The sequence below is a fragment of the Ursus americanus genome, chromosome 24 (assembly GCF_024610735.1).
Source record: "Ursus americanus isolate L20-20 chromosome 24, mUrsAme1.1.p, whole genome shotgun sequence".
NCBI classification, from domain to species: Eukaryota; Metazoa; Chordata; class Mammalia; order Carnivora; family Ursidae; genus Ursus; species Ursus americanus.
In genome coordinates, this window is record NC_142150.1 from 28,462,098 (window position 1) to 28,480,202 (window position 18,105).

Sequence of the window (18,105 nt, forward strand, 5' to 3'; positions counted from 1 at the left end):
ACACATCTTGTTAAGTTTATCGCTATACTATGCTTTTTATGTTCTGCTAAAGGTATTGTTAACTTTATTTTCTAATTGTTTATTGCTAGTATGAAACAACTGATTTTTGTATCTTGTATCTATCAAGAGCTTTGAAGGCTCTGAGATTATACCTAACTTACAAACGAGCAGCTTTCATGGATGCTGGCAGAAGGCATGAGAATTCTGGGTCAGAGATAAAGGACAGCTTATTACTCACAGCAGTAGGAGGAATCAGAGTATCAGCTTTTGGTTCCCCAAGCCCTAATTCCTATAAGGCAAAGTGAGGAGGACCCGCTGATGCCTGCACGTGCAGTGGGGAGTCCTGCAAAAGAGGAAACCCAAGCTTAATGATGAGCAGGAAGCCTGCCTGAACTTTGGCCCCAAACGAGACATTGTCTTTATTATATTGAGTAATAAACCTACCCTTTGCTCTAGAGGGAGACACTATTGCTATCATCCAATGCTGTTCACTCTACACATATGTGTATATATGTGTATCGGTACGTGTGTGTGTGTATCTCATTAAAGATAGCCTAGAACAAAGACAGTCAGTGCCCCTCCTTGTAAGACAGGCAGAGACATGAGAGACCCAGGAAGAATCCTCTCCTGATAGTATCTTGTGACCTTGCTAATAAACTCATTACTAGTCCTAGTAGCATGACAGGGGGAAGGGGAGATTTCTTTGAACTTTCAATGTATACAATCATGTTGATTGTGAATAAAGATGATTTTCCTTCTTCCTTTTTAATATTTTTAATTTTTCTGTTCTAATTGCATTGCCTAGAGCCTCCAGTACTTAAATAAAAGTAGTGAGGGAGGACATTCTTGTTCTCAATCTTAGGAGGACTGGGTCACTCTTGTTCTTTTTTTTTTTTTTTTTAAGAGGGGGGAGCCAGAGGGAGAGGGAAAGAAAGAATCTTAAGCAGACTCCATGCCCAGTGAGTAGCCGATCTCAGAACCTTGAGATCACGACCTGAGCCGAAATCGAGAGTCAGATGCCTAACTGACTGAGCCACCCAGGCACCCGACTCTTACTCTTGGGGACAATGTTAATGTAAGTATTTTTCACACCGCCTTTCACCAGATAAGAGTTGCTTCGATTCCTAGTTTGCTGAGAGTTTTTGCATGAATGAGGGTTCAATTTCGTCATATGTTTTCAACTATAACTCTAGAGAAGGCGTAATTCTTTTACGTATTAACGTGGTAAATTACATTGAACTTTTTACATAGTAAGGCAAGGTCCTATTCCTGCAATAAGCTGCACATAGTTATGATGCATCCTCCTCGTATATATTGTTGGATTTGGTTTGATATTACGAATTTTACACTGGGCAGTGCCCCTCCCCCGGAAAAAGAATTTTATATCTATTTTCATGAGGAGTATTGTGCTATAATTTTCTTTTTAGTAATACATTGTTGGTTTTGGTATCAGAATAATACTGACCTCATAAATGTTTTTGGAAATCTTCATCCCTCAATTTTCTGAAAGTTTGTGTCAAGTTAATTTTTTTTTTAATTTTCAAATGTTTGATAAAATTCACCTGTAAAGCCTTCTGTACTGGAGTTTTCTTTATGGGAAGGTTTTTACTCATGAATTTAATTTCTGTAACAGATATAGGGCGATTCACGGTTTCTATTTCTTGTGTCAGTTTTGGCAACTTGTGTCTTTCAAGAAAATTTGTCCATTTGAGTTCAATTCCTGAGAATGTTAATGGTCCAGACTGACCCTGACCTTCGAGGTCCTATCAAATATGTCCTTGTTTCCCACTCTCCACACTCTCACTAGCTGACTACGACTTACCGTTCAGAACTCAGCCATCATTTTGTAAGTGTTCACAGCAATTGTATGTGTGTAGGGCTTCCTGTGTGGGCCCAGTGCATGTATTGGGGTTGGGGGTGAATCTCCTTGCTGCTTGCTTCCATGGCACCCAGTAATCTCTTTCTTAATAGTTCTCCCATTTGTATGCCTGCCTTCCCCATCAACCAGAGGCCCACTGTTTGTTTTGCTTATCATCGTATCCCAGCACTTTGCAGAGATCTGACACAAAACAGGCCTTCAATAAGAGTACTTAGCAGAATTAAATAGAATAGGACTTAGATGGAGAGAACTGGCTTGTTTTAGAGAACATAGCACAGAGGACCAACGAAGTCATGAGAGCTGCTGAAGGTCACAATGTTGCTGGCAAGGCCAAAGCGAAGACAAGAAGTGGAGTGGTTAGAAGACTGCCAAGTCTTCCCAGCCCTACTTGTATTGAGGGATCCCGCTTATTTCATGGGGAACGGAGACTTCTACTCAAGGCTCTGCGTAGGCTGGGGCCTGCGTAGCCTAACTCACTGCTGAAGCCCCAGAATGCATAGGGGTCAACTGGCAGAGTTCAACAAATGTCCCATGGAGCGAAAGGAGAATTTCAAAGTGGAAAAACTATCACGGGGGAAGGATTTTTAAGGATGCCTTCTCTTTAACCAGGAAAAGCTTTTCCATGGGTGCAAGCAGGCAGACGTTTGCCAAGTAACCTCCCGGGGCTCTAACTGCTTCAAAATCGGGAAACTGAGGCCGGGAGGTAGAGGAAGGCGCCCCTACGTGCCAGCCCGGGAGACCAGGGCCCGCGGGCCAACCCTTCCCCGCGGAGGCTTCTCGGCCTCTGCTGCGCCCGGGCAGGGGTCGGCACGGGGGGGGGGGGGGGGCGGAGGCGGGGGAGTGGGCTCCCCGAGGGTCGGAGGGCCCCGCCGCGCACTGGTCACGCCGGGGCGTCCAGGAGGCCGGGCGCCGGAGGAGGGCGGGTCCGGGCAGCGGAAACGGCCCGGGGCGCACGGTTCCCCAGCGCCGGCCCGGAGGGCTGCGGTCCCGCTCCGCCCGGCAGCGCAGCGGGGCCTCCGTGCGCGCGGGCTCCGGGGATCGTCCTCAGGCGTCGGCGCTTGCGTCCCGCAGCCCCGGGCCCGGCTCGCACTTCCCCGTCCCGGAACCTCAGCCGTCTGCAGAGTCTCGCGAGGCTCAGCCTCCGTCCGCTGCGTCCGCCCCCGGCGCAACTCCGAGGCCCGGCCTCAGGGCGGCCGGAACCGGGGAGCCTGTACTCCCGCTCGGCCTCCGCCGCGCCGCGCTGCCTGTCCGCGCCTGCGCTGGCCCGGCTGGGGAGCGAGGTGAGCGCCAGGAAGAGCCGGCCACAGGGGGCGGGTGCCTCGGGGAGCCGTGTTTACCCGCGGGAGCGCCCCGGGGTGGGGGTCGGGGCTGCTGGCTGGCTGTCCCCTGTCACTTGGCGTGCGGGCCAGCCTCAGGGCCCGGCACCTCGGCGAGGAGCGAGGATAATCTATTTTACTGAACTTGAGCCACGAGCCAGGATTGGTTCTAAGCGCTTTACCTACGGGAACTCGGGAACTCGTCCGTGTATAGCCTCCCTGCTCCCCTGCGGTTTTACGCGCGCTCTGCAGAGGAGGAAACGCCTAGAAAGCGGAGGAGCGCACTGCCGCGGGCAGGAGGACCCCACCTTCTCCTGGCACCTCTGCTTCCCTCCACCTGGCGGGAAGCCGGTCCCTGGAGCTCTGCCGGGGTGCTGCCCTTGGGAGACCCCCAGTCGCCCTCCCCTTGGGCCGCACCCACCGTCCGCTCTGATCACCAAGTACTCTCCTGCCCTTTAGCCCTGTGGGCATCAATCACTGCCAGACCCCTGGGACTCCGGGATCTTTCTGCTTAAGTCAGAACATTTTATCCTGGTGTTTTGAAATTGAGGTCAGCAAGAATGGAAAAAGAACGTTGGTGACCCCTGAAGCTGCAGACTGAAAAATTCCCATAAATGTAAAACAAGGGAAAGCGGCTATCCCTTACGTCATATAGAAGTAGCAAGCAGAGCCCCTGGCCCTGAATGGATCCTTCGTAGAATTCACTTGAAGCCACTGCACACCTGGTTACAACTAGTAAGGGATCCAGGCAATGGTGAATATATAAACATAGAGGAAGGGGCAGACAGAGAATGGGAAGGACCTCGTGACTCCCAATTCAGTTTTGCTGCTGTGAAGGCTGAATTCAGGCCCTGAACACTTCTGTCCTTTTGCAGATGTTCACTCTGCCTCAGGAGGAATCCAGGGCACCTGCCCCCTGTCCCAGCCCAGCCTCCACACAGGACCTGGACAGTAACTATGGGGATGGTCTGGAAAGAGAACGCTCCAGAAAACCGGACTGGAAGCTGCCTGAGTTATGTGACTCCACCACCATGTTGTCTCCGGACAGCTCCTACCTGTCTTCTAGAGGACGCGTCATTAAGTGGTTCTGGGACTCGGCAGAGGAGGGCTACAGGACCTACCACATGGACGAGTACGATGAGGATAAGAACCCCAGTGTGAGTGAGACCCCTGCCCCCACTGGACCCCAGGGGAGACTGCAGGGTGGGGTGCCCTACCTTGACCGAGAGCTTGTTCTAGATGCTGGGGTTACATCCATGAGCGAAAGCGAAGTTCCTGCCCTCATGGAGTTTTTGTTCTAGTAGGGGAGGCAGATGGGGAACAGACGGAAAAAAAAATCCCTGTAATACATGGTGATAAGTGCTGTAGAGAAAATAAAGCAGGGTGAAGAGGATGAGGAGGACGGGGCGGTCTGGGGATGTTGCTGTTTTATGTAAGGTGGTCACAGGGGCCACTTTCCTAAGGTGACGATTCAAGTGGAGGCCTGAAGAAAGTGAAGGACTGTATTAGTTATCTGTTGCTGTGTAACAAATTACCATAGATTTCAGCAGCTTAAAAGAAACGTCATAATTTCTGGGGTTCAGGATCTGGGTGGGTGCCTCGGGCTCAGAATCTTGTGAACTTGCGGTGAAGCCAGGGTTGTGGTCGCATCTTAGGCTTGACTTGGAGGGGGGCAGGGGAGAGGATCGCTGCCAGGCCCGTTCATGTGGGTGTTGGCAGCTCCAGTCCCTTGTCACACGGGGATCTCCGCAGGACTGCCTCATGACGTGGCAGCTGGCTTCCCCCAGGGCAGGCGATCCGAGAGAGGAGACACCGGGAATACCCAGGATGGAAGCCAGGGACTTTATAACCTATGCTTGCAAGATGTCACATCTGCATATCCTGTTCATTAGAAGTGGGTCCTAGGTGCAGCCGGCACAGAGAAGGGATTATGCAAGGGTGTGGATACCAGGAGGTGGGGATCGCTCACTGGGAGCCATCTGAGAGGCTGCCTATCATAGCGAGCCCTGCGGATACCTGGGGGGGATGTTCCGGGTAGAGGGAACGGCTGATGCAAAGGCTTGATGAGTTCAGGGGACCGCATAGGGGCCCCTGTGGCTGGAGGGAAGTGCGATGGGCAGGAGATGAGGTCAGAAAGATCAGGGGTGGGCTGGAGTCTGTGGGGCATGATGGGGCGGGGACAGGCTCTGGTTTTGGACAAAGCTCGGTGGAAGGAGTTCGGAGGATTTGGTTTTCAGAAGGTGCCTTGTTCTTAGGCTGCTGTGTGGAGGTCAGGGTGAGTGTGGGCCAGCAAGGAAGGAGGGAAGCCAAGGCAAGTAGGGAGACAAGAAGCTCCGGCAGTCAGACGGGTCTTAGCCGTGGAGGTGAGAAGTGGTCGGGCCGTACATGTATTTTGAAGGTACAAGTGACAGGATTTGTGGACAGACTCGCTGTGAGCAGAGGGACACGCTGGTCTGTTCCTCGGGAGTGAAGGAGCACTGCCTTTTGTTGTCAGAATGCTGGCTCATTCAAGCTCTGCTTCTGCCCCCTCCCTCCTTCCTCATTGCCCCCATACGTCAGCGGTCAGGAGTTACAGCGCGTGAGTCTCTCTGGGGACTCTGTGGGACGGCTTGAGTTGTGCCTCCCCCTCCCGCTCGTATGAGACGGTGCCTCATGGGGTGGGTGTTGTGCAGTTGCACAGGGCTTCCCAGGGGAGCATTTGTGCCAGCCCCGGAGCCCTTCCTGCTCCACATGTATCCTTGTTTCCGTTCCTAGCAGAGCACTGCTTTACTTAGTACCTTCTTTTGTACCGTAAACATGGATCGACTTCTACTATCCCTGGTGTCTCCTGCATGCATCCCCTTCAGGGACCTTCCCATCCAGTGGGGAGATAAAGCATGTACGTCTGTCCTTGTGACCTGGAAGCAGAGAGTAAGCAGTGCTCTAAAGGGGGACAGATCAAGAGCTTTGGGTTCCAGAAGAAGAAAAGATCCTTTCTAGGTGGGGCTCTGGGGAGGCTTCCTGGAGGAGATGGCATTTGAACAGAGCTTTAGAAATGGGAAGATGGGACCAGGGAGCTGAGTGGAGGTGGGGCTCGAACAAGGGCAGGGAAGGGTGTTTGGAAGGGCAGGATCACTCCTGCTTTGCTTTTCTGCCTCGGTGTGCATCTCAGGCCTTCCTTCGGGACCCCTCGGCTGTGCTCACCCTGCCTCTGTATCTCTGTCTCCAGGGCATCATTAACTTGGGCACCAGTGAGAACAAACTCTGCTTTGACCTGCTGTCCAGGCGGGTAAGTCCCAGTGCGCCCCTGCGTGGCATCAACAGCTCCCTGTCTGCTCTTGGACTTCCCTGGAAGGCTTCCCTGACCAGAGCCTGCTGCTTGCCTCTGCAGCCCTGGCCTGAGAGTCAGCAGACCCGGTTTCAGATCTTCCTCAGGGACAACTTTCTCTGTGGTCTTGGGCGAGTCACTTCCCTATTCTGGTCCTGCTTCACCTCTTCCCATACTCAGACCCTCCTGCTGGCTGGGTCCTGCTGTTGGGGGGGGGGGCACACTGGGGTGTGGTCAGCATTTAACAACTGCTTCTGGGGTAGGGAAGACTCTGATTTGTAGCTTTTGCCAATTCCCGTAGTGTAAATACTCCCACACTCCCACCACGGCAGCTGAGTCTCAGGCCACAGCTGCGGATGTGTCTCCCAAGGCCCTGACTCAAAGTTCGGGATTGTAGAGAGAGTGACGCCTAACCCAAAAGAACTTATTTCCGAGGGTGACAAATCCAAGACCTAAGGGGAGAGGGGTGTAGGAAGGGGGCTCAAGATGCGTGTTCTTTCCAGCCAGTTCCCTGCTGCACTGTCCAATAGAAGTAAAACGTTAGCCACGTGTATAATTTAAAATTTTCTGTTAGATAAGTAAAAAGAAAATGGTAAATTCATCTTAGTAATATATTTTATTTAGCCCCACATATCCAAAATAGGACCATTTGAACATGTCATCTATCTAAAAAATTCAGGTATGTTACATACTGTTTTCATATCAAGTCTTTCAAATCCAGTGGGTCTCAGTTCAGACTGGCCGCGTTGCAAGTGCTCAGGAGGCCCACGTGGCTAGCGGCTTCCTGCTGGACGGCGCAGCTCTCTGGGCCGAGGGAGAGACGGAAAAGGCTGGAGTTACATACAAGTGGCTGCAGGCCCTTCTTCTTTTGGTCCACTCCCCAAGACTTCTGCCTTTCCGTGACATTGTGTCTGTGATGCCCTGGGAGTTACTAACCCAGCACCTGGTCGGGGTGGAGACGGTGTAGAAACGGCCACACTTTCCAAAGCGTGAGGTTGGGCTGAGTCTGCAGGAACACCGTGGCCTGAGTCCCTCCAGAAGTTGGAGCCAACACCGAGGTGATGGCACCCAATTCTGGGACCCCTTCCGTCACCCCAGGGAGAAGCTGAGTAGCATGGTCTCCTATCACTGCCTCTACAAATCCACCCCTCTGGGTTATTTGTTTATTTATTTATTCAAAAAGATTTATGTATTTGAGAGAGAGAGAGAGTGTATGCAAACATGGGGAGGCGCCGAGGGAGAGAGAGAATCTCAAGCAGACTCCCTGCGGAGTGCAGAGCCCGACATGGGGCTCCATCTCACGACCCTGAGATCATGACTGGAGCGGAAATCGAGAGTCAGATGCTAAACTGACTGAACCCCCCAGGCGCCCCCACCCCTCTGGGTTTTTTAGATGGCAGTGTTGTATAAAGAGCACTGGATTAGGAGTCAGACCTTCTGGGTCTTGTCTCTGCTCTGCCACTTGCTAGCTCCGTGACCTTGGCTGAGGCACCTCACTTTTTTGAGCCTCGGTTTCCTCATCTGCAAAATGGGCAGGGGAATGCTGTGCCTGTGCCGCCTCTCTCCTGGTTTCTGTGATGAGCCGACCCAGCCCAGGCTTTCCTGGCCCGGATGCTGTGTGGATGCGGGTGGAAGCGCCGGCAGCTCTTCCATGGTGTGGGTGGCCCTCAGCCCCGCTCTTCCCTCTGTCCCCAGCTGAGTCAGAGCGACATGCTGCGGGTGGAGCCGTCCCTGCTGCAGTACCCTGACTGGAGGGGACACCCGTTGTAAGTAGCTGCCGTGGGCTGGTGGTTCTCAGCCCCGGACGGTCTTGCTCCCCTGGGGTCATAGGGCATCTGGAGACACTTCTGGTTGTCACAACTGGGAAGGACTGTTACTGGGTAGAGGCCAGTGACGCTGCTAACCCTCCTACAATGCCCAGGGCAGCCCTAGATAATGATCCCGCCCCGAATGTGAATACGGCAGGTGGAGAAAGCCAGCCGTAGGCCGAGGGCCAGTCCTGCAGGCCCGGCGATCGTGGGGTCTCCCAGGTGTGTGCAGGGAACTAGCGCCTCTGCCAGGCCCACCCCAGCGCAGAAGCTCCCTGGCTTGGCTTCCCTGGGTCTGAGGCATGTGGGGGGCCTGCAGGCATGGGGTCCTTGTCCCTGCTCTCTCAGTAGTTTTAGAGGAACCAGGGTCAGCTTTGGACCTGCTGGCGAGGGGGTCTTCCTCCCGGTAAGGTGGGACGTGGTAAATAATGCCTCTTGGAGTTGGTACTTCGTGAGTACTTGCTGGGGGCAGCCGCTGTTCCAAGGGCTTAGTGGCCAAGCAGGACTTGATTCCAAAGCTCGTGTTCCTGTAGTAATTAGGGTGGTGGGCCCTGGAGACAGCCTGGACTCTGCCACTTACCAGCAAGTGACTTATTTCCTTCAAGCCTCAGTTTCTTTGTCTATAAAATGGGAATAATAATAATAATAACATCCTAGAGTTGTAAAAAGATTCAATGAGTAAAATTCTGCAAGTAACTCCTGCATAATGTAAATGCTTAACGGATTTTAGCAACAATGACCCTGACGTAGTTATTGTTGTAATAGCATTGTTATTAGCTGGATGTACATGTAGACGGAGTGTTACTTTTGATAGCCCCTGCGGATTAGGCCTGTGGATTAGGCGGGACGGGTGTCCTAGAACTACAGAGAATGCAAGTCTGTGTGTGTGGGGAGTGGCGGGCCGGGGGGCTGGTGGGCCCTGCGATGTGGAGGCCACGCTGACCCCACCGCCCTTGTGGGAAACCAGAGAAGGTTAATGGCGTCTGTGTGAAGATTCACCGGAGGAGCTTTGGGGTGGACCGTGGGTTGGGGATCCTCTGACAAGTGCTGCCCATCTCCCTGTCTGATCTCTAGCCTCCGGGAGGAAGTGGCCAGATTCCTGTCTTTCTATTGCAAGAGCCCCGCACCCCTTAAGCCAGAAAATGTGAGTAAGCCCCCTCCTCTGCTCTCCCCTGCTCTTCTGCCCACCTCCCCCTACTTTGGACTGGGCAGGGGTAGCGTGGGCTTGGGGTCTGCCCTTCGCTCAGTTTTGAGCTGTTTGCAGGTGGAATTAGGACTACTCCCTCCCTTCGTCTTCCCCATCCTAGATATTTAGGGTATAATTTGGTTACAGTTTCTGCTCCAGTTTGTTCTATGGTCCGTCGTTGCCTCCATACCTTCGGACAAGGCTCTCCGAGTGACCAGCTCCCTCTTCCTTGATTTGTTGATCTAGACCAACATCCTTTGATCTGGTCAAAGAATAAGCCACATATGCCCTTGGCTGTTAGTAGGAGAGGCCTTGGGCTTCCTCTGGCGGCTTTGCTGTGACGGAGCCACAGAGGCCACCAAGTGGGGCCCAGCCCTCCCTCTACGCCAGCCTGGATACAGCTGTAGGTCCTTGCTCCCTCCCGGACGGATAGTCATCTTTGTCACATGGCCGTGTCACCCGCAGGTGGTTGTTCTGAATGGCTGTGCCTCTCTCTTCTCTGCTCTGGCCACCGTGCTGTGTGAGGTGGGGGGTAAGTGACCCACGGCCTGCTCAGCTTGGGGGCTGGCCTATGCCTGCAGTGTCCACAGCTGCATCAGAATGCCTTCGGCCATAGTAGACTACGGGACTGCAGGGGCCTTAATGAGTGGCTTGACAAGATACCTGGATGTTGGCGGTTTCAGGGGAGGTCAACGTGATGCCAGGGTTCAGGGCTGGTCTCTGTGACGACCTTGGTCTTTACTCTCACTTGATGGCTGGCACACCTTACACGACCATGGGTCCTAAAGCGGGGAGAAAGGGAAAGGTTGTGCCTTGCCCGTGTCTTTGTTTTATTGGGAGGCGGCAAGGGAGATAATCTTTCCCAAAGAACGTCCCAGCAGAGCTCCCCTATGTCTTGCTGGCCAGAACCGCCTCACAAACCCATTCCCAGAGCAGTCCCTGGCAGATGGGATAAGAACCACAGTTGACTTCAACCAAACGTGGTTTGTCCCCAGGGGCTGGAGGAGGCCCTCCTTCCTCGGACTTACTGCTCATCCCTGGGAAATCTGGTGTTCCCTCAGCCAGAAAATCGGACTGGCTGTTGAGTAGGCAGCCAGCAGCGTCTGCTACAGGAGCCATGGTCGGACTGAGAGCAGGTCACGGTCAGGGGTTATTGTCACCAGAACAGAGGCCCACTCATGTCAGCTTCGCTAGCAGTGATTATATGGGTGATGTTTCCTGACCACGTGCTGTGATGCAGGCACTGGCCTAGGTTTACAGACAGGCTCATTCAACCCTCACTTCTCCCCTCCGAGGTAGGTCCTGTGCCATCCGCATGTCCCAGACGAGGATATCAGGGCACAAGGGGTTAAGTGACTTGCCAAATTCACAGAGATAGGAACCAGGATTTGAACCACAAGAAGATTCATCGCAAGGATAGGGTGGGTGATTTCCTACCCATTCTCGAACAGTCAAGAACGGGATCAGTGTCACACTCTCCACCTCTCATGGGGATATACAGTCCCTCCTCCTCCCCTTTGTAAATGTAAACCTCTCTCTGGACCTTCGTCAGCTCCCATATAGCCCAGGGCAGCTGCCCCAACTCCACCTGCTCATGACCTTTCTGCTCAGGTGCACGTTCTCACCTAACGAGCGTCTGTGCGTCCTGGAGCGAAGTCGTGAGAGAGAGCACATGATGGGTTTCTGGCCAGCCAGGGCCCTGGCGCCCTGGGATCCCTCGTTTCCCTCCAATCCACTCCCCGTGGCTGGGGTAGGGAACATGTGGGACGAAGCTGCCCCTTCCAGAGCTGTGAGTGGGGCAGACCAGGGGAAGGGAGGGCAGCTTGACCACACATCCTCTTCAGAACTCAGGGAATGCCTGCCTCTGCATTAGGGTAGACCTTGGAGGTCGTTAGCCTCCCCTTCAGAGCTAGAATCTTCCACATGACATGCCTCCCCACCAGATGGCCTCAGCCTTGTGTTTGAATGTCCCCAGGGAGGGAGAATCCACTCCTGAACACACTATCTCTGGGCAATTCTGTATGCTGTCACATTTGTCCATTTGTCGAGGCCAGATCACCCCGCAGCTTCAACTCACTGGATCCCGGTCTGTCCTCAGAGTAAGCCAGCACGTGGAGTGCTTCCGAGGGATCCTCTGAGGTTCAATGTCCTCATCGGTGAAGTTAGGGTGACAAGAGTACTGACGTCACAGAGCGATTGTGAGGATCGATTGAGATAACACACAAATACACGTTGAGCCCAGTTCCCAGCACGTAGCAAGTTTTCAGTAAATGTTAGCTACTGGTGATCAGAAAAGGGACACATCTCAGTGGATCCAAGTGTTAGAAGGAGCTTGGGAGTTGAGAGACGGAGTGTACCCCTGGTGTTCCCCCAAGGACCTGGAAGGCTGGGAGGGGCGTGGAGCCTGTGGACGGGAGGACTGGGGCATTCTGTCCAGAGGGTGACAAGCCCTGACCTATTCCTGCCCTCAGAGGCTTTCCTGATCCCCGCCCCTTACTATGGAGCCATCACACAGCACGTCTATCTCTATGGCAACGTCCGTCTGGTCTGTGTCTATCTGGACAGTGAGGTAGGAGTTCCAGAGACTCCAGGTAGGACCCAGGCCTTCCTGAGGGGAAGACTTTCCTCTCTCCAAATTTGAGGGCAGACGTGGGAGGAAGTCCATGCTGAGAGCTCTGGGGTCATGGCTGCAAGGGGAGTAAAGTCTTCTGTTGCCCATGACTGTCCATACCTGGGTTCCCCTGGGGCTCCCTAGGTCCCGGCTCTGAGATCTTTGGGGTCAGTGTAGAAGCCAAGGGCAGCCCCAGGGAGACTACATCAAAATGGTGGGGTGAGGATGGGACAGAGCAGACCTCAATGTGTAAGTTCTTGGGCCCCAATCAGAGGATCTCTGGGGCCTCTTTCCGACTAAGAGTGCTGAGGTGTGCCTGATGTGATGGGGTGGGCAGCAATGAGGGGAATGACCCTGCCAGTGTTTTTCAGAGACTGTTCTAAGGAGTGTAGCGATGACAGGTAGGAGAGGCCCCAGAAGCTTAGGTTTTCGGGATCACTGATGTTGGCTGGTAGCTTTTCTCCATCTTTTTCTAGGTCACTGGGCTGGATACACGCCCCTTCCAGCTCACCGTGGAGAAGCTGGAGACGGCCCTGCAGAGAGCTAACTCTGAGGTCTGGGGGTCAGATAAAACCCAAGGCTGGGAGGGGTGGGCCTGAGCAGGGCACAGATTTCCTGTGGCCCATCTCATCCTGGGAGTGGGGTTGGCACCCCCTGAGGGGCTTGGGGTGTCAGATGGTCACAGGGAGCCATTCTGTCAGGAGCCCATGGAGAGTCTTCCCACTGGAGAAAGACTGAGACCTCTTTGTTCAAAGAGTCAACCGGGGAGCTCCATTCACACACCCAGCCCCGCTGCACCCGAGTTTGATTCAGGGGGTCAAGTGTGGAGCGCAGTGGGTGGTAGTCCAGCAGTCTCCCTGGTGATTCGAGGACGTGATTCCCCTGTCACTTTGAGGGCACGTCCTAGAAAGGCAGAGACACGTACTACTCCCGTGGTTCCTTTCCAGTCCATGGCCATTACGGTCATACGTGCCTCCTGTAGGAATTCTTAAACTGCAAACCCCAGCCCGTTATTCTACACAGAGGCAGCCTTTCCTGGCATTTGGGCCTATTTGCCTCTGGGCTTTGTTCTCTGCCTCTGGTTTCTCTCCCAGTCGACACATATGCACATATGGATATCTGCTGCCAGATATGTAATTCTCTGCCCTTGTCCGCTTCACGTTGGGTCGTGAACACATTCCCATCCCATTTCCCCGGGAGCCTGCCCCTCCACCAACCCCATTCAGTGGGCGCGTGTGGCTCTGGCCTTCAGGAGGAGCTGACCGTTTCCTGTCCCACTGATGGTTTCAGGGTGTGAAGGTCAAAGGTCTCATCCTCATCAACCCCCACAACCCTCTGGGCGACATCTACTCCCCAGGAGAGCTGCGGGACTACCTGGAATTTGCCAAGAGGTGAGGCACCCCATGGTCACCCCACAAAACATCTTGGCAGACCAGGATATGGGTGCAGGCTTTGGTATGATTCTCCCACCCTGTTCACTCCGTTGTGGGCTCCCGCCCGCGTTGGCCCTTCCCCGCAGTGCGGTAAGGGGGCAGGGATTTGTGGGGTGCTAGTTCTCCCTCTCCCTCTCCTCTTTCTTAAGGTACAACAGCTGTCCTTTATTGTACCCCCCAGGGGCCAGGTACCCTGCTGAGCTCTTCACGTGCTCTGTCTCCTGCCATCCTACCAGTCACCCTATCAGTCATCGCACGGTCCTTATCCCCAGGTTGCTGAGCCTCAGAGTGAGGAGTGGAGCCAGACTTGAACCTGGGTCTGTCTGTACACACCTGTTTTGCACTCAATTGGGCCCTTCCTCTGTGGAGGCGCCCGAGGCCTCCGCCTCTCCACAGTGCTTCAGAAGCCCCACTGTCGTCTGCTTTGTGTGTGCGGCTTTCTGTGTGAAAATTCAGACACAGGAAAGGTGTCTCTGGAAAAAAGTTTGGTAGCCCTGGGCGTGACCTTGGTCCCGTTGGATTTCTGAGTCATTGCTTCCCCACCTTGGGGACTTGCTACTTGGCTGCAGACCAAGCCGCCTCCTCCCCGGCTCCACCCCTCCAGGCACGAGCTGCACGTGATGGTGGATGAGGTCTACATGCTGTCCGTGTTCGAGAAGTCGGCGGCCTACCGCAGCGTCCTGAGCCTGGAAGGGTGAGGCTGCCCTGCCACAGCCGACTCTGCCCACCCCCAGTCCCCTGGCCCCTCACGGCAGTTCCTCTTCCATCCAGCTGGTCCCACTGTCCTCAGATCCCCTAAGGAGAAGATGGGAGGGCCAGGCTACATCAGGGCTTTTCAGATTGTTCTGTGGGGTTTCTGAGAGCTCCAGGAGGGGCTGGGCCGTAGGATTCCTGGGGGTGGGGGGGCTGCGAGGGTGGGAGCTGGCCTCCTGCGCTGTTCCCCTCATCTCTAGAGCAGCTTAAGCTCCATCCATCCATCCATCCATCCATCCATCCATCCAATCACTCACTCATTCAGCAAACCCTTCTGCCACCCCAGGCATGTGCCAGCACTTCTAGCTGTTTGGGCTTTTTCGTTAGATTTAGTCTGAGCCAAGAATCTGTGGCTGAAACAGCTCTGGAAACTGTTGGACCAGATCACCTGTAAAGTCTATAAAGGTGACATTGAGAGATTCTAACAGCTCCTGGTCTTTGTTCAGAGCTTTGGACCCTGCGAAGTCCTTTCCAGTGGTTCTCTCAGCTGGTCCTCACGAGGCTCTGCCAAGTAGATGGTTGTTGTTTGTTTATGGATTAGGAAAGTGAGACGCAGAGAAATAGCGACTGTGCCAGACTCTGCTCGGTGCCGGGACAACAGTGAGCGAGAAAGAAAGAGGTCCCTCTCAGGTGGAACTTTTATTTCTAGCCAGAAAAATCATTTTAAAGATTTTTTCTTATTTGAGAGAGAGAGAGAGCAGGAGGGAGAGGGAGCGAGAGTCTTAAGCAGACTCTGCACTGAGGGCAAAGCCCGATTCGGGGCTCAGTGCCACAACTGTGAGATCATGACTTGAGCTGAAACCAGGAATTGGATGCTTAACCGACTGAGCCACTGAGGCACCCCCAGAAAAAATGTTTTAGCAGCTAAATACACAGTCATTTGATTGTGGCTCTGATAAGTGCTAAAAAGGAGAAGTCTGGGGAGACATGAGGGGATCTGCTTGGGGTTCCCAGTGGGCCCGGTACTGGGAGGTGGTCAGAGAAGGTCTGTTTGGGGAAGTAGAACTTGAGCTCTGGATCAGGGATCGGCAATTATTTTTGGATCAGATGGCAAATATTTTAGGCTTTATAGGCCTATGGTCTCTCACTCAACTTGGCCATATAGCATGAAAGTGGCCATAGACATGAAAAAGCATGACTGTGTTCAAGTAAAGCTTTATTTACGAAAATAGGCCGCGGGCCGGGTTTAGCCTGCAGGCTGTAGTTTGCTGACCCTGGTTCTAAAGGATGTGTAGGAATTGGTGATTCGAGAGATGAGACCAGGGCTTCACACAGAACCAGAACCAAATTCATCCAGACATGTATGAGCTTTTGTGGGTCTGTGTTGCCTCCGTTCCCACACTGTGTTCTTTGCAGCTTGCCTGACCCCCAGAGGACCCATGTGATGTGGGCGACCAGCAAGGTAGGTTCCTGGCTGGCCTCGGGGGTGTCAGGGAGGTGGGAGGGCAGAGAGGTGGGTAGAAGCAGCTTCCTCCACTGCCCAGGGTGCCTCTCTCCGTAGGACTTCGGGATGTCTGGGCTCCGGTTTGGCACGCTGTACACGGAAAACCGGGACGTGGCCACTGCGGTGGCTTCCCTCTGCCGCTATCATGGCCTCAGTGGCTTGGTCCAGTACCAGATGGCACAGCTGCTCCGGGACCGTGGTGACTGCCTGGGCCTGCTCATTTGAGAAGGGGGGGTGGTTATATTCAGTTGGGGACAGGCCAGGGATCATGGGTGCTTCTCATATGAGAAGAATTTAGGGTGGTGTTCGAGAACCCCAGGGCCATGATTGGGTTCATAGCCAACTCCGTCACTTCCTGGCTGTGTGGCATATTCCTTCACCTCCCCAAACCTCAGTTCATGTGATGTGTCAGTTCGAACAGTACCTGGCATATAATAGGAACTTAGTCAACGTGAACTCATCATTATTAGCTGTGAGCACTTGAAAAAGAGAGAATAGAAGCAACAAAGGAAAACATTATCATGGAAATACCTGTTCCTGTGAGGGTCTCAGATAACGAGTCTGTAATTGCCACCTTTTACCTTTTGTTGAGCCCTGCTGGGTGTTCTCATTGCACCATCACGTTGGTCCCTCCCCAGAATCCTAGGAGGCAGATATTCCTGTATTCCCCCCTAGTATTTTACAGATGGGGATACGAGGACTGGATACTATGCACCTGCTGTAACAGTTAAAATTTAAAACAATAGTGACACCATCACGTGTTGGCGAGGAAGCAGAGCAGCTGGAACTCTCACGCTGCTCTGGGAATGGAAGGTGGCGCGGCCACTTTGGAAAGCAAAGTTCCTTGCAGAGTTAAACCACACTTACCAAATGGCCCAGCAATCCCACTCCTAGCTGCTTACCTTTATGGTCACACAAAACCCACTATGTGAATATTTATAGCTGCTTTGTTCACTTCTGAGGACGAAGGAGGGAACAGACTGGTTTGCATCCACACAGTGGAATACGGCTCTGCAGTGAGAGCCAGGGCAGCACAGAGTAAGCTCAAAGGCATTGTGCTGAGTGTAAGAGGCCAGTCTCAAAAGGTGACATGACTGTATGATTCCACTTACGTGACATTCTGGAAAAGGCCAAACTGGAGTGACGGAGACCAGTGGTCACAGGGGAATGGGAGTGACGTGACTATGAGCAGCGCGAGGATGTTCTTTGGGGCCAGGGAACTGTTCGGTGTCCTGCCTGCAGGGGCGGGTTACACAGTTGTGTACATGTGTTAAAACCCATCAAATGGGGGCGGGGTGCCCAGGTGGCGCAGTCAGTTAAGCATCCAGCTCTTGGTTTCAGCTCAGGTCATGATCTCAGTGTCTTGAGATCAAGCCCTGCATTGGGATCCACACTGGGTATGGAGCCTGATTGAGATTCTTTCTCTTCCTTTCCCTTTGCCCCCTGCCCGTGCACTCACTCGATCGCTCTCTCACTCTCTCTCTCAAAAAAAGAAACATCATATCATTAAAAAAAAAACAATTAAAAAACCCTCATCAAGTGGGACACCAAAGAAAGTTAATAGAAAAGCTGAGGTCGGGGAGGTGAAGTTGGCCCAGGCCCCGCCTCTCATCAGTGGCCAGGCTGGGACCTGCACAGCAGCCTCTGGCTTGGAAGCATCAGCGTGTGAAGGAGCCATCTTTCCGTGAGGATCTGCACCCTCGGGACCCTGTGTCTGCAGGACTGGGAGCTGGGAGGCCAGCTATCTGGATTTCCAGTGCTTTCTACTGGACGTTGAATATTCCCCTGGCCCCCATCCACCAGCAGGAGAAGGGGTCTTGGCAGCTCGTGCCTTTTCTCTCGTCAGCATTAGACCTGCGGGGCAGTGTGGAGGTTGATCAGAGATTTATTTGTTGGCTTCTCTTTTCACCCAAACAGACTGGATCAACCAGGTGTACTTACCGGAGAACCATGCCCGGCTCAAGGCTGCCCACAGCTATGTTGCGGGAGAGCTCCGGGCCCTGGGTATCCCCTTCCTGAGCCGCGGGGCGGGCTTCTTCATCTGGGTTGACCTGAGGAAGGTAACGCAGGTGGGGCTGCGGGCCAGGGGTAGCTGAAGCCTCTGCGGCAGGGGAGGGGCAGGGCTGTCTCCTCTGCAGCCTGAGCCCTTGCCACCCTCCCAGTTCCTGCCCGAGGCCACCTTTAAGGAGGAAACGCTGCTTTGGCGCCGCTTTTTGGACAACAAGGTGCTGCTGTCCTGCGGCAAGACCTTCGAGTGCAAAGAGCCCGGCTGGTTCCGCTTGGTCTTCTCAGACAAGGCCCACCGGCTGTGCCTGGGTGAGTGCCGCCCCCTCCTCACCGCACCCCTCATTTGGCCCTGCCCCCTCTC

At 53.7% G+C, this 18,105-nt stretch overlaps 1 protein-coding gene across 5 annotated transcripts in view; it reads left to right on the plus strand.

Moving 5' to 3' along the window:
* Positions 1 to 2,818: 2,818 nt before the first annotated feature.
* Positions 2,819 to 18,105, plus strand: part of ACCS (1-aminocyclopropane-1-carboxylate synthase homolog (inactive)) — a 30,904-nt gene continuing 15,617 nt past the window's right edge. For all 5 annotated transcript variants that reach the window (XR_015721424.1, XR_015721423.1, XM_045808773.2 and 2 more), the window contains exons 1-14: positions 2,819 to 3,159; positions 4,071 to 4,352; positions 6,404 to 6,463; positions 8,198 to 8,268; positions 9,385 to 9,454; positions 9,962 to 10,028; positions 11,968 to 12,065; positions 12,584 to 12,661; positions 13,398 to 13,498; positions 14,145 to 14,234; positions 15,650 to 15,695; positions 15,795 to 15,936; positions 17,655 to 17,797; positions 17,900 to 18,053. Coding sequence is in view for 3 of the 5 variants with exons in the window: in XM_045808773.2 (XP_045664729.1) it covers positions 4,071 to 4,352; positions 6,404 to 6,463; positions 8,198 to 8,268; positions 9,385 to 9,454; positions 9,962 to 10,028; positions 11,968 to 12,065; positions 12,584 to 12,661; positions 13,398 to 13,498; positions 14,145 to 14,234; positions 15,650 to 15,695; positions 15,795 to 15,936; positions 17,655 to 17,797; positions 17,900 to 18,053 (1,402 nt within the window). In the remaining 2 variants the exon portion in view is untranslated. The remainder of the gene's footprint in view (positions 3,160 to 4,070; positions 4,353 to 6,403; positions 6,464 to 8,197; positions 8,269 to 9,384; positions 9,455 to 9,961; positions 10,029 to 11,967; positions 12,066 to 12,583; positions 12,662 to 13,397; positions 13,499 to 14,144; positions 14,235 to 15,649; positions 15,696 to 15,794; positions 15,937 to 17,654; positions 17,798 to 17,899; positions 18,054 to 18,105) is intronic.